Source organism: Sus scrofa, chromosome 3 (assembly GCF_054392235.1).
Source record: "Sus scrofa isolate SSC_HxYL_T2T_F1_AM1 chromosome 3, Sscrofa_HxYL_maternal_Yorkshire_Landrace_v2.0, whole genome shotgun sequence".
In the NCBI taxonomy this organism is placed as follows: Eukaryota; Metazoa; Chordata; class Mammalia; order Artiodactyla; family Suidae; genus Sus; species Sus scrofa.
The window spans coordinates 35,105,524-35,120,718 of record NC_139385.1 but is presented as its reverse complement, the minus strand read 5'-3'; the positions used below and the strand labels follow the sequence as shown (position 1 = coordinate 35,120,718).

The following is a 15,195-nucleotide window of genomic DNA, read 5'->3' as shown; positions in this document are numbered from 1 at the left end:
CCAGTTAACACAGCCAAGGACGTCCCCTCGCTGTGAATCACAACGAAAAGCGCGCTCTTCCAGGCCTTCCATCTGCAGATATCAAAAAGCCACTCGGACCAGTGCTTGCACGAAACCTTATTTCTATTTCAGGGAAGAGGCGCAACAGCTGTCATTGGCAGAAGATGCTCAAGCCCTGGGTCACGTTCCTCCAGGCCTCCTGGTGGAATATTCTCTCTGCACTCATTCTCAAATGGACAGACACTAACTCTGTCAAAGAGCAAAATGAAAATTCCCATGTGATTCAAGGGCCAATTTCACACCAGGATTCGACCCTAAAAAACGGCATGACTCAAGTTCACATTCTAGATGCCATAAAACAAAGGTTACCCTTTTGGGCACCTGTCAGGTTTTGAACGGTCGACGATTATAAGGGTGATGCTGCTCCTCTCAGCTTTCCGACCTGCCTGGAAAGACCCAAGGGTACAGCACGGCGAGCTCCGGGGTGTTGCCCTCAGCAGCCTGCATGTCTTCAGCTCAGCATCTTCCCAGGCTCCGTACAAAGCCTTTAGGTCCAGGAGTTCCCGTCGTGGCGCAGTGGTTAATGAATCTGACTAGGAACCATGAGGTTGTGGGTTTGGTCCCTGCCCTTGCTCAGTGGTCAAGGGTCCGGCGTTGCCGAGAGCTGTGGTGTAAGGTCGCAGACGCGGCTCGGATCCTGCGTTGCTGTGGCTCTGGCATAGACTGGTGGTTACAGCTCCGATTGTACCGCTAGCCTGGGAACCTCCATATTCCGCGGGAGTGGCCCAAGAAATAGCAAAAAGACGACCAAAAAAAAAAAAAGCCTTTAGGTCCAAAAACGCCAATGACCTCTGCTGCGTGTCTGCTGTGTGGCAGGCAGAAAAAGCCATCTGCTGACATCCTTTTCCGACCAGGGTGGTGTGACACTTGACCCAGACTGTGTGAGAAGGCTGTCAGTCACAGAAGCACTTCATTTCAGACACAAAGCTTCTTAGGAGCCTTAACCTGGAGCACTTAGCAAAACGCGTTTCCCCAGACCAGCAAAATCGGCAGTCAGAGAGAAACACAAGGTCCCCAGGCCCCACCTAAGCCCTTATAGACTCAGAACCTGGGAACAGAGACTCACGGGGTTCACAGAAAAAAAGAGTATGTTCCAGGCTGTGTTCACTGCCGTGATGGACGATTCACTGGTCAGCTGGATAATAATGCCTTGGGCCAACTTCTCCAAAAAAAAATATGAGTCTTAATGACTTGTTTATAGTAAATCATGCTGGCTTAGAAAAACACAAAAGTGTTACCACAAACACCAAAGACCACCTCAAAATCCAGGAGGCAAAGCCATAAGGCTTCTACCACTCCCTGAGACCAGGAGGTTAACTGTGGTGAGAAACTTAAGTTCTCTGCAAGAGATAACGTGGCGGAAATTATTACTGACAGCTATTTTTCTCTTTTTTAAGAAGAAAGTAAAAAAAACCAAAAAACTTAAACTACTTTCTTGGCAATTCATTGGCAAAAGTCCAACCTGTTTCTGTGACTTGGCCACAAGTCAATGCCTCCAGCATCGCAAAGGTTAGCCACTGATGGAGCACTCAAAGCTGGCCAACACTGGAAGGAGGAACACGCACACACAAAGAATCAGACCTCTCCAGCCGTATCAGAATTCCCTGACCTTACCAGTGAGGTTCAGACCCAGATTCTGACGACCACAAAACACACGAGGCAGGTCCAAAGAAGTTCACTAAAATCAAAGGTTATTCTTTGATGACACAATAGCTTGCCTTGGACTCTGGCTTATCTGAACCATTCCCTGGTCGTCCAGTGAATAAAAAAGGATTGCACAACAGCGCCAGTATTAACCCACATAATGCAGCCACCGTGCTGAAGACAACAAAAAGCTGATCTTCAAAATGCACACAAGAAGTCCTGAAGGCGAGTCAAAAGTACTTTGCACAGAGGCTCACGCCTCTGGGAACCAAAAAGACCATTACAGTTCTTCACCACTCGGCAGGACCCAGTCTCTGCATAAAGTCAACAATTCCACTCAGAAATGACAGAAAACACTGAGTTTTGCTCTGGAAGCACCCCGTTCTCCCACGCTGTTAACGTACGGCAGGCAGAGGAAGTGAATCGGTGAGGAGCGCTGGGGGCCGCTTTGACAAGCAACTGGCAAAAGCAGGAACACTCAGGGCCGTCCAGGGAACGTGTGTCTGACACGAGGCCCAGCACAAACGTCGGCTTCCTAAGTGGACCAGGACAGATCCACCGGACAAACCATGTCAGTGATGTGATGCTGACCACGAGTTCTAACATCTGTTGAAAAGTCCCGTTTTTAAGTCACAAAATCACATAACAAGGATGATCTCAATTAGTAAATAAGAGCTAGGAGTTCCCGTCATGGCTCAGTGGTTAATGAACCAAACTGGGATCCATGAGGATGCTGGTTTGATCCCTGGCCTCGCTCAGTGGGTTAAGGATCTGGCGCTGCCATGAGCTGTGATGTAGGTCGCATCTGGTGTTGCTGTGGCTGCGGCTGTGGCTGGCAGCTGCAGCTCTGATTTAAGCCCTAGCCTGGGAATTTCCACATGCTACGGGTGTGGCCCGAAAAAAGAAAAATAAATAAATAAATGCAAGCTAGAAAACACACTAATGGGAAATTCACTAAAATGACAGTTCCCCCCCCCCCACCCGCCTTTTTGGCTGTTTGGACTTATGAGAGCATAATCTGAGTTTCAATCAGGAAAAAATATTTTATTTGTTAAGAGTCCAAAGTGCCTAACTAAAATCACAGTATTTATCACATTCGGCCACACTGGATCCTCTGGAATCTGCAAGACAGGCAGAGAAGTATCCGTCATCACACAAGGAATGAGGCAGCAGGTCTGACCCAGTCCGGCGGCTCACCCGTGGCCAAGACGGGAGCACAGACGGGCTCAGATCAGACCTAAAGCTGCCCCCGCCTCTGCTGGGTACCCCTCACATCAGGCTTCTGACCTGAGCTCTTTTCAAAGCCTCCATGGGAAACAGTGAGTGCGGAGTCCCGGCAGAAGCCTCGAAGGGACAAATCCAGATTTTGGTCCTGAATCACCTCTAGGGTATGTAAGTGAAGCAAAGAGTTCCCCTTGTGGCTCAGTGGGTTAAGAACCTGACATCGTGTTCGTGAGGATGCAGGTTCGATTCCTGGCCTCCCTCAGTGGGTTAAGGATCTGGCATAGGCCATAGGCCTGCAGCTGCAGCTCCAATTCATCCCTGGGAACTTCCATGTGCCGCAGGTGTGGTTGTAAAAAGAAAAAAATATATAAGTGAAACAAGATTTCAGGATATAAGTAAAGATTCTAGACATGAGTTTTGTTTGTTTTGTTGGCGATGCTCTAAGAGCTAATTAAACTACAGCTACGTGTGATGGGCACACAAAGGGCTACCTGGGCGGCAGGCCTTCTGGTCACACCTGCCCCCCACACCACAGTCACCATCAGGAACAACCAGCGAGTTGGCACGTCTCAAGGTTGAGTGAGACACCGAGGTGTCCGAGTACGAGCGCGTGGTTTCCGTCGGGCCAGATCTGTATGCCACATGCAGGCTGAGTGATCCCAGGATCGTGGGCTATTACGACATATCTTCGGTGAGGACAGCAGCGTTACTGCAGCCTCTTGCCCGAGAGAAAGGAAACTCCTCAAGCCCCCAAACTGTTCATTCTTCCTTCTAGAAACTGGGTATTTCTTTCAATGAGTGAAAACTGGCAACTGTTCACCTGTGTCCATCAAGACGACCCTTCTCTCCCCTAAAAAGATGTGCCGCAGAAAAGAGACTGCCAAGTAAAACCGCACTCCTCTCGCGCCACTGGAGACCGGGAGACAGAAATGCCCAGGAAAACCTAATCTCAACACGAGGCAAGCAGTGAATTAATTTGTACCTCACCCCGACTCCCAAGCCGTCCAAAGGAAAATTGAGCCCTTTAATGACGGCCAGCTCTACTGTACTTGCAAATGGCCTTGGTGTTTCCTTCAGGGCACAGCAGTAAAAGCTCTTCATAAGAACCACGTATGCCAGGGCTCATCATTATACATCGTTATGCGCTATAAAGAACTCATTTTATCATCCAGGGTAGGAAGTATGCAGACATCTCTCACAAAATAAGCTCATTTATTTTGCTCACTAAAGCTCTTGTGTAAAATAAGAGGGCGCCCGCTGGCTGGAAGGGCGTTTAGTGTGGCACCAGCTATTTTCATTTCACTCGGGGGGGGGGGGGGGGGGCGGTGCATGCAACTTTCAATCTAGTCACTTGATGTTTTGACAAATAGAGCATTACCTGACATTTGTCCTGAAGCCAACTCACGCCCTGTCTTTGTTTTTGTTTTGTCTTTTATTTATTTATTTATTTTTTTGTCTTTTTGTCTTTTTGCCATCTCTAGGACCACTTCTGTGGCATATGGAGGTTCCCAGGCTAGGGGTCTCATTGGAGCTGTAGCCACCGGCCTACACCAGAGCCACAGCAATGCGGGATCCGAGCCGCATCTGCGACCTACGCCACAGCTCACGGCAATGCCGGATCGTTAACCCACTGAGCAAGGCCAGGGATCGAACCCACAACTTCATGGTTCCTAGTCGGATTCGTTAACCACTGCGCCATGACGGGAACTTCTCTCTTAAATAGAGATAGAATGCAAGAAACAAGGGTGGGGGGGCAGGGGGAAAAAAGAAAACCAGCAGCTTATTTAAACAGTTTCCATCAAACGAATCAGATCAAATTCCATCAAATAAAAGTGTTAAACTAAACACTGTACAAAGGCAACGTCGACAAGGCCTGTGAAACAGCAGCTTGTACAATGCCAGAGGAACATGCCCCATACAACCCAGGGGTCAAGGTCAACATCTTTTAGAAGCACTGCTCAGGCCAAACACCGAGAAAGAAATCTTTCAAAGACACCTGCACTGTCTCTGAAGAAAATGTACAGCTAACGGCAGAACAGACTCTTTAGAGGCTGTTGCTGTGCAGGAAGAATTCATTCTCTGTTGAGGAAAGACCTGGGTGACCCCCGACTGCTGTTTCTGGGGCCCTGAACAGACAGCCTCCGCTCTCGAATGGGGACATGATCATGTGCCCCCAGGGCTTTTGTCAGAAATTAGTCAAAGGGGGGAAATGCCCTGAACCGGGGAAGAGGGTCCATGCAGAGGATATTGCATTGCTCGCCTAAGTTTCTGAGAGCACACGGCTAACCCTTGAATCATGTAAATTAACTGCTGAACAGTCTTGGTGGAGTTCCCTCTGGTGGCTCAGTGGCAGCAAACCTGACTGGTATTCGTGAAGACACAGGTTTGATCCCTGACTCCACTTAGCAGGCTGAGGATCCTGTGTTGCTGTGAGCTGTCGCGTAGGTCGCAGACGCGGCTTGGAGCCAGCATTGCTGTGGCACAGGCTGGCAGCTGCAGCACTGATTGGACCCCTCAGCCTGTGAACTTCCATATGCCATAGGTGTGGCCCCAAAAAGCAAAAAAAGAAGGAGCCTTTTGATAAAACCACAGAAGCAGCTTGCCTGACAAATCTTTTGGCAAATGAGATCGCAAGGCAGAAGTTATATATAAGGCAAGATTAGCTTAAGGCAAGCACGCCCTTTCCTGAAGAAGCCAACAACCAGTTTGGAAACAAGAACGAGTTCCCAGTCTTAAGAAACCTCACACTAAAGCCTTCAGGATATTTTAATGTGCCCCAGACTCCCCTTGTCTCTGACCTTTGTGAAAATCAGTGTACCAACGTTCAGGATAATCAGGTCAAGCCAACAATGGAGAGTCTTTCTATCCCAGTAATTTGGAGACCCCAAGTGAAATGAACATGACTCAGGGAAAAACTAAGGGATTTGGTTAAGGGGGATGAGGACAAAATACATCTCATGTACCAGGGAAAAACAATACAGTCTGTAAACTAGGACGAACTGGCTTCAAGTCTTCTGGAATCAGGGAGGTTGCTCTCAGCATTTATGACTGTATGAGTTTTACTCCTCCTGGCAGCAGACTCCAAAATCTGCACCATCTTGGAGTTTCCAGCGTGGCGTAGCGGAAATAAATCCAACTAGAAACTATGAGGTTGCAGGTTCAATCCCTGGCCTTGCCCAGTGGGTTAAGGATCCGGTGTTGCCCTGAGCTGTGGTGTAGGTCACAGATGCGGCTTGGATCCTGTGTTGCTGTGGCTGTGGTGTAGGCCAGCAGTTGCAGCTCCGATGAGGCCCCTAGCCTAGGAGCCTCTATATGCCACAGGTGCCGCCCTAAAAAGACAAAGAGACAAAAAAAAAAAAAAACCCAAAAAAAAAAATCTGCACCACCTGGAAGAGGTTGAGAATGGACTCACTATGAAAAGGCTTACTCCGCAGACTCTTAATAATAAGGAAGCAGCGTCCACAACAGTTCTAACTGGTTTACAGTGAGTGCAGAGCGCCACTCCCTGTCCCTGGTTAGAGACCTATTCAAGACTCCGTACCTAGGGGATGGAGGATATGGCTCCTGCATCCAAGCACCATTAAAGCAAAACTAAAGGACAGGTGCTACCAAGTTCTGGGGGAAGCCAGCCCATGGCAAAGAAAGAGTCCCACAGTCACCACTGCTATTATCTGCCTCTGTCCTGCCTCCCCTGACTTCCTCGTTCTGACATCGCCAGGGGCTCCTGGGGAAAGGGATGTACATGGCACAGATGCTCCTGGTGGCAGACATACAGAGGAAGATGTGTGCTTCACGCCGCTGCTCACCAGCCACAGAGCCTCAGCAGCAGCCCGAGGCTCAGCACACACGAGGGCACCAATACACATAGCCTGTATTTTCTTCCCCTCACGCACGATGCAACCTCGAGTGAGATCTTTTTAATGAAGATACAAAGACCGTTGTGAAGTGTTTTCTTTTTCTTTTTTTGCTTTTTAGGGCTGTACCCGTGGCACATGGAAGTTTTCAGGCAAGGAGTTGAATCAGAGCTGCAGCTGCCGGCCTACCCCACAGCCACAGCAACGCAGGATCCAAGCAGTGTCTGCGACCTACACCCCAGCTCACGGCCTCACAGGATCCCCAATCCCCTGAATGAGGCCAGGGATCGAACCTACATCCTCATAGATACTAGTCAGATTTGTTTTCTACCAAAAAGATTTCACTGGCATCACACACGTCTGCCTCTTTCCTCCTGTCAACACAGAGACACTGTCACCCCAGGATGTGAGCTAAGTACACACCCCCTGATTTGTTTATCTGCCACCGTCCCCAGTACCAGGAAAAACTAATTATTCATGTTATCTTCTTGCAAGTTCACTGTGGTGACAGCCACGGTCACGGCCACACTCTGCACACCCACTCCATGCCATGAGCTAGTCCTGGCAGATGGGAGGTCCCCAAGCTGGATGGTTACCCCCTCTGCCTCATGGACAGACGCGCAGACCCAGCCTCAGAAAGGAAACCAGCTGCCGCCCCCCCCCACCTCCACGGCCCTGCTGACACCACCCCCTCCTCAGGCCTCCAGATTTCTGTGTCCAGGAAGTGATCTCAACCCAAGACAGCAACGCAGCTAGAAAAGGGCTCCATCGTTTTAACAGATTAAAAATCTCAGTGAAGCCATGAGCTGCTCAAAAAAGAACAGCTCACAGAAGGACAAATTTACAGAGCTGGAAAAGCAGATGAGAGGTTTCGCCTGGGCTGAGGGGAGTGGGGAATGGGGAGTTACTGCCCAATGGATACGTAGTTGGTTTGGAGTGAAGAAAAAATTCTGGAAATAGATACTGGTGACGGCTACCCAATACTGTGCACGCAATTAATGCCATTGAACTGTACACCCTTAAAAATGGTTAAAATGGCAAGGTATATGTTACATAAATTTCACCGTAATTTTTAAAAATTCATGTCATTTTTCATGCTGTAAAATTTGTTTGTGACGACTGTCGTATACCTATAAATGTAATAAAATCATTAAGTAAGGAAAAAAATTCATGTCATATACCTCAAACCACCGAACTATACACTTTAAATGGGTGAACTGCATGGTATGTAAATATATAATTATTTACATTTATAATTATTCACCGTATATTTATTGCATGATAGAGTCACATGTTTATATGTGAATAAAGCTGTTTAAAAAAATAAAAGGGGGAGTTCCCGTCGTGGCACAGTGGTTAACGAACCCGACTAGGAACCATGAGGTTGCAGGTTCGATCCCTGGCCTTGCTCAGTGGGTTAACGATCCGGCGTTGCCATGAGCTGTGGTGTAGGTTGCAGACGCAGCTCGGATCCAGTGTTGCTGTGGCTCTGGCGTAGGCTGGTGGCTACAGCTCTGATTGGACCCCTAGCCTGGGAACTTCCATATGCCGCGACAGCGGCCCAAGAAAATGGCAAAAATAAATAAATAAATAAATAAATAAAATAAAAGGGAGTTCCCGTTGTGGCACAGTCGTTAAGGAACCCGACTAGGAACCATGAGGTTGCGGGCTTGATCCCTGGCCTCACTCCATGGGTTAAGGATCGGGCATTGCCATGAGCTGTGGTGTAGGTCGAAGGATCCTGTGTTGCTGTGGCTGTGGCGTAGGCTGGTGGCTACAGCTCCGATTCGACCCCTAGCCTGGGAACCGAGGGTGCGGCCCTAGAAAAGACAAAAAAAAAAAATTTTTAAATAAAAAAACAACATAAAAAAAGGAGTTGCCGATGTGGTGCAACAGGATCAACAGTGTCTCTGCAGGGGCAGGGATGCGAGTGCCAGCCTGGCACAGTGGGCTAAGGATCCCACGTTGCTGCAGCTGTGGCATAGGCTGCAACTCCAGCTTGGATTCGATCCCTGGCCCGGGAACACTATATGCTATGAGAAGGCCAGTAAAATAAATAAATAAGCAAATATAAAAAGAAGCAGCTTCCAATGGCTCACTTCATAAATGCTCTTTCTTTACTTTCCTCTACCAAAGCCTGAGGAAGAACCATACACCTCAAAGGGGAAAAACAACAAGTAAAAAAAGGCAGCACATTCAAATCTCCTCCCTGAACACCATCTGGTTATAAGCACACTTCCCCCTCTCCTTCCCTCTTCTGATCAAGGCTCATCATTAAATACAAAGCCCTACTTACAGGGGCTGCACGGCACCAAAGGTATAATGACACGGTATCTTTTAGCAAAACAAAAAGCTCTTCGTTTCCTCCCAGCATCTGGTCAAAGAAGCATAAATGTCCCCACAGCATAAATGTCCCCACAGCATAAATGTCCCCACAGCAGTGACAATGTGCCCATGACATTCCAGGCCCTGTGCATTTGAGCTGCATTCTCCCATTCCCCTCCCCCCCCCATGGCAACCCCATCAAACGAGGACCCATGTTCTCAGTTATGGATGAGGAAGCTGAGGCCTGGAGAGGGTGATGCCCATAGTGGCCCAGGTAGAAGGAGTGCCCTGAGATTCAAATCCAGGTATCTGAGCCAGAGACCAGGACAGCTCTCTACGCACTACCTCATACCCTCAAGTGAAGCAATTCTACTGGAGAAATGAATCAAGTGACTTTAAAATGTGAAATGCAAAAGGGATTAAAGACCTAAACATAAGGCCTGATACTATAAAACTCCTAGAGGAAAACACAGGCGGAACGCTCTTTGACATAAATCACAGCAACATCTTGTTTGATCTACGTCCTAGAATAACGACAATAAAAACACAAATAAACCAATGGGACCATTAATTAAACTCAAAAGCTTTTGCACAGCAAAGGAAACCGTAAACAAAACAAAAGGACAACCCATAGAAAGGGAGAAAATCTTTGCAAATAATGCAACAGATAAGGGCCTCATCTCCAAAATATACAAACAATTCATACAACTCAACAACAAAAAAACAACCCAATCGAAAAATGGGCAGAAGAACTAAATAGACATTTCTCCAAAGAACACATACAGACAGCCAGTAGGCACATGAAAAGATGCTCAATATCACTAATTATCAGAGAAACGCAAATCAAAACAACAATGAGGTGCCACCTCACCCCAGTCAGAAGGGCCATCATTAACAAGTCTACAAACGACAAATGCTGACGAGGGTGTAGAGAAAAGGGAACCCTCCTGCACTGTTGGTGGGAATGTAAATTGGTACAACCACTATGGAAAACAGTACAGAGGTTTCTCAGAAAACTACATACAGAACTACCAGCAATCCTACTCCTAGGCATACATCTGGACAAAACTGTAATTCAAATAGACAGGAGCACTATTCACAAGAGCCAAGACATGGAAACAAGCTCAAAGTCCATCTACAGATGAATGGATTAAGATGCAGTCCATATACACAATGGAACACTACTCAGTCACAAAAAAAAGACTGAAACAATGCCATTTGCAGCAATGTGGATGCAGCTAGAGATTCTCTTACTAAGCAAGTCAGAAAAAGACAAATACCATATGATATCATTTACATGCGGAATCTCAAATATGACACAAAGGAACCAACCTACAAAACAGAAACAGACTCAAAGAGGGGAGAACAGACTTGTGACTGCCAAGGGGGAGAGGGAAGGAGATGGGATGAACAGGGAGTGTGGGGATGGTAGATACGAACCCCTCACTGAGAATGCATGAGCAATGAGGTCCTACCGTACAGCAGAGGGAACCATATCCTGTCTCTTGAGATAGACCATGATGGGAGATACCCTAAGAAAGGGAGTGAGTGTGTGTGTGTGTGTGTGTGTGTGTGTGTGTGTGTGTGTCTGACTGGGTCACTTTGTTGTACTGCAGAAACCGGCACGACACTTTAAATTAACTACACTTTAATAAAAATTTTTCAAAATTAAAAAAAAAAGATGTGAAATGCAAATGGAAACCAATTAGGTGGCGTCTTGAGACTCTCATGCCTGGGCCTTACCAACAGCACAAACTGTGCCGGAGCTCTTGCATTTGTTGGGAAGTTGGGATCTCATGAGGATCTCACTGTAACAATGGACTTAACCGATACCCCAGCTGAACCGGATGTCCATAAGGACACATTTGATCCATCACTCTGAATGCTAAAATCCAAAGGTGAGCGCTGGGAACCAGAACCGATGAGCCACGTCCTCTGGTTATCGCAGCACCTCTGCTCTTCTGTACGAGGAAGGACAGAGAGGACAGAGAAGGCTAGGGGAGGGCCTCTCTCTTGAGAGACAATCGGGTCTGCACTTTCTGACACATGGGCCACCTGCACCACACAGCTCAGCAGGATGGGCCGCTGCTGGTAAACGGGGCAAACGAGCGTGGTCCCAGTGAAAGACAGGAGGCTCGGGGCTGATCTCGAGTATCTCGTTTTCCTATCGTCCTGCAGGTTGACATCTCGCTGGTGTTAAACAGGAAGCACATGAAACCTGGGAGAGGAACCTGCGGTCAGCTCTCCATGGAGGAAACAGAAGACAACACGAGTGTCCTTTATCTCAGGCGCCGTCACCTCTGCGAGGACGCTGTCATATGTACCTACACCTCCTTCCGTACACTGCTGAGTTCACCTGAGTAACAAGACGTGATCGAAAGCTCCACATCAAAGCAGTCCCGCTTCCAGTATGTACCAGCCTGACACACTTCATCATGGCCTGATTTTTCATACGCAAGCGCTAAAAACACGAGTACAAGAAAAGCGGACACTTCATACGTGTTCCCCTTTCTACGTCCGCAGGGTGACAAATGTTCTTCTTTATTAGGAAACTCAAAACATAAAAAAACACATCCTGCTACCACATCGCCTGTTTTGAATCTCTCAGCGTGTTATGTTCTCTTATCTTTCAAGGAAGGGAAATAAGATATGCTGGCCACCTACCAAGTTCTGGGAGCTTTCATCAAAGTCCTGCTGCGGCTCATGCGGCCTTTCTAATGTTCGTGGAAGGTGAACGGTTCCATCCCATTTTACAGAGGAAAAAACAAACAAACAAACAAATTGTCTCCTGGCGTGTCTCCTCCATAGCTCAGAAAGAACGTGGGGTGGTGTCACCCCAGAAAGACCCCGATTTCTTCAGAAAGCCCGTACAGATTCGGAACACCTGTGCCAGCACGCGGCCGCTCTCCTGTGCAGCGAAGCACAGGCAGGGCTTCCTTCTCACTCCCACGGCTTGGAGATTAGCCAAAATAAGATACATGCTTATTTCCTTCCTCCTTCTAAGAACTGAGGTAAATAGAAAATGACCTTCCCCCAAAACCCGTCACAAAAGGTTATCTAGGAGAGAGTGCAAGGTGTCTTCAGAAACAGATGACTGTTAATAAGAAGGCAAAAAGTCTGATTTTGTGCTTTCTGTGGTGTTGTAAAAAGGAAACACAGATTATTTTTAGCTCCTTCCAGCCTAAAAGGATTTGACCAAAGGATCTTCTCTACGTCTGGTTTTCCATGCACTGATGCAACTGACCAAGGTCATAAAAAAAGGGAAACAATTTCCTGAGCAGAGAGTTCACGACAGACAGGAAAAGCACAGAGCACGTGGCTTGTCATTGGCAGTGGTCTCATCTGGATTTCCATCGCTCAGCAATCTTAGGACTTTCATTCTGATTCCAAAAAGGACAGGAGAAATACAGGAGGTGCCCAGGCCATGAAAGAGACAACCGACATCATGCAAAGTCCTGCTGAAACATTCTCCTGGACAAAGAGGGTTCAGGAAGCACCCTGTACTGCATTCAGTCTTTGCATTCTGCTCAAACACCAGCTGTCTCTGGAGTTTCTCAATAGTTGGCTCAATAAAGTTTCCCCCAAAGGCACACTTAATGTGGCTAGATGCTAACTTAGGGTAATGCAGAAAGAGGTGTGGAGGGGTGAAGTTTATCTCCCCTCAAGGTTGACTTCTTCTTCTTTTTAGCCACATCCACGGCATGTGGCCAGAGATCAAACCCTCGCCACAGCAGTGACACCACCAGATTCTTAACCCACTGACCCACCAGGGAACCCCTCAAAGTTTACTTTTTTTTTTTTTTTTTTTTTTTTTTGTCTTTTCAGGGCCGCACCTGAGACATATGGAAGTTCCCAGACTAGGGGTCGAGTTGGAGCTACAGCTGCCAGCCAGAGCCACAGCCACAGCCACAGAGGACTGAGCCTGTGACCTACACCACAGATCATGGCAACACTGAATCCTTAAACCACTGGGCGGGGACCAGGGGTCGAACCCGCTGAGCCACGATGGGAACTTCTACTTTTTTTTTAAGGTTTACTTTTTAAACAAAAATCTGGTAAGAGCAGAACAAAATGTTATCTGCATATATAAGTAGTCTAATGTCCATTCAAATTTACATTAGGACGATGCATATACAATTAAGAAAAGCTTACAAATTTTTCTAAAACCAATCATTTGAGATAATGTTGATGGCAATTGTTGGATGTTCTTCTATGAGGTCAATATTAACACAGAAAGAGACATCAAAATAAGCAACTGCTTTTCCACTTTCTAAATGGATTAAGAATGGACGGCTGTGGGAGTTCCCATCATGGCTCAGAGGTAATGAACCCACTAGTGTCCACGAGGGCTCGGGTTTGATCCCTGGCCTCGCTCAGTGGGTTAAAGATTCGGCATTGCCATGAGCTGCGGTATAGGCTGGCTGCTGCAGCTCTAATTCGACCTGGGAACTTCCGTGTGCCACAAGTTTGGCCCTAAAAAGACCAAAAAAAGAAAAAGAAAAAGAAAGAATGGGTGGCTGTACTTGACGAAGCTATTCCAATATAGAATAAAAATAGTCCTTATTTTGCATTTCAAATCCTGATGGAATTTCTTTTTCCCTTCAAAGATGAACACAATATTCTTCCTTCACAGATGGGGAAAAACAGAGCAAAAACCAAACTGGGCAAGAATTTTCAGTGCAATATCACAGGAAGATTCCTGTATCCTCAACTATTTCTGGAATGCATCTAGGTTTCAGAAAAAAAAAAAAAAATCTGAACGGACACAAGTCCCAACTTAACAGGAAGTACACACACAAGCTGCCCTTCCTCAGATTTACAAACACCAACGCTGCCCCGAAAATTAGAGTTGAGAGCCAAGAAAAGCCTGTTTTGAACTGGATAGTAGCAAGAACTCAATTGTTAGCGGAATTAATTTTGCCCACAGAAAAACGCAACTTACTTGTCGATATGTGCGACACTGGTACCCAACCCTCTGTGAAAGATGTTTTGAAAAAGTGCAACACGTGTACCTCTGAACGTCCACAGAAAACCGGAAGTAAACAAAACCCGAAGCAGCCGTGGTAGGATACCATGCACTCATCAGACTACCCAGATTCCCAACCTGCAGGGATCCCGATGTTCTGAAGGAACATGTCTCTGCAGCATGTCACCTACGCACAGGCGCCGTGACATCCATATTTCTACAGCCGCGGAGGGCGACGGTGTTCTCACTGCGAAAGCGCAGCCGGAAACGTCAAGGGCGGCGGATGACCGGAGGAAAGGAGGTGACCGGCCCGACAAGGCAATGGGTCTTTCTCGCAGGGGCGGTGATCCGGGCGGGCGGCCCCTGGTCCGTGTGGCTCGCCCAGAATCTCCTAGAACCAACCGCGTGAAGAGAGCTGGGGGAGAGATGAAGGCTTAGGCCTCTGGCTCGGAGCCCGCCGTGGCTGGCTTGAGGGTCACATCCATAACGTGAGTCTCGACGGTGCCAAGAAAGCAACAAGCCGTACTTTGAAGTAACAATCTTGAGAGTCTTTGAAAAGGCTCTGAGCTCAGACATTTCCCTAAATCACACTGACTTCGGCCAACAATGAGGGGCTATGAGCCAGCTTTTCCTTCATTGGAACCATTCGGAGGCGGGCTCAGAACGCGATGGCAATAAAACCGTCACAGACGGGCTTAAAAGCCACTTGGGGGACCGAGATCTTCTTAGAAAGAACACTATTTAGGCAGATAACAACACAAGCACAAACAATAATCTCGAAGGGAAAGCTCGAGAGGGGTGGGCCAGGTCTGACTGCCACACAGACACACAGACCCAGGCTCCCTCGTGGGTCATTTACATTCCAAAACCACCAGGTCTTCGTCTTGGAAGAGATGCATTACCTTCAGTATCGTTTTCTTTCTTTTTTTGTCTTGAAGCAAAAATATTTAATACATTATTTTCGAAAAGGTCAATTTCTATTTTTCAAAAGACATCTGAGTCACCAGAGAGGAGAAATAGCCCATCTAAAAATGCCCTCGACCCTCCCATTACCCCTAATTGACATCCCAGACACTGGGGGCTCCTGCACGGAGAGAACACTGGGGGCCTGGGACCCTGTTA

The 15,195-nt window shown here is 47.4% G+C and overlaps 1 protein-coding gene across 6 annotated transcripts in view; it reads right to left on the bottom strand.

Annotated features, from left to right (window-relative positions):
- Positions 1-15,195, bottom strand: part of PARN (poly(A)-specific ribonuclease) — a 190,217-nt gene that overhangs the window by 122,701 nt on the left and 52,321 nt on the right. For 2 of the 6 annotated variants that reach the window (XM_085017521.1, XM_085017519.1), the window contains one exon: positions 10,739-15,004. The exons of the other annotated variants lie outside the window; for them this stretch is intronic. In XM_085017521.1, coding sequence (XP_084873647.1) covers positions 14,929-15,004 — 76 coding nt within the window. In that variant the 3' untranslated portion in view covers positions 10,739-14,928. Of the gene's footprint in view, positions 1-10,738; positions 15,005-15,195 lie in introns of those variants that run through there. 6 annotated transcript variants of the gene reach the window in all.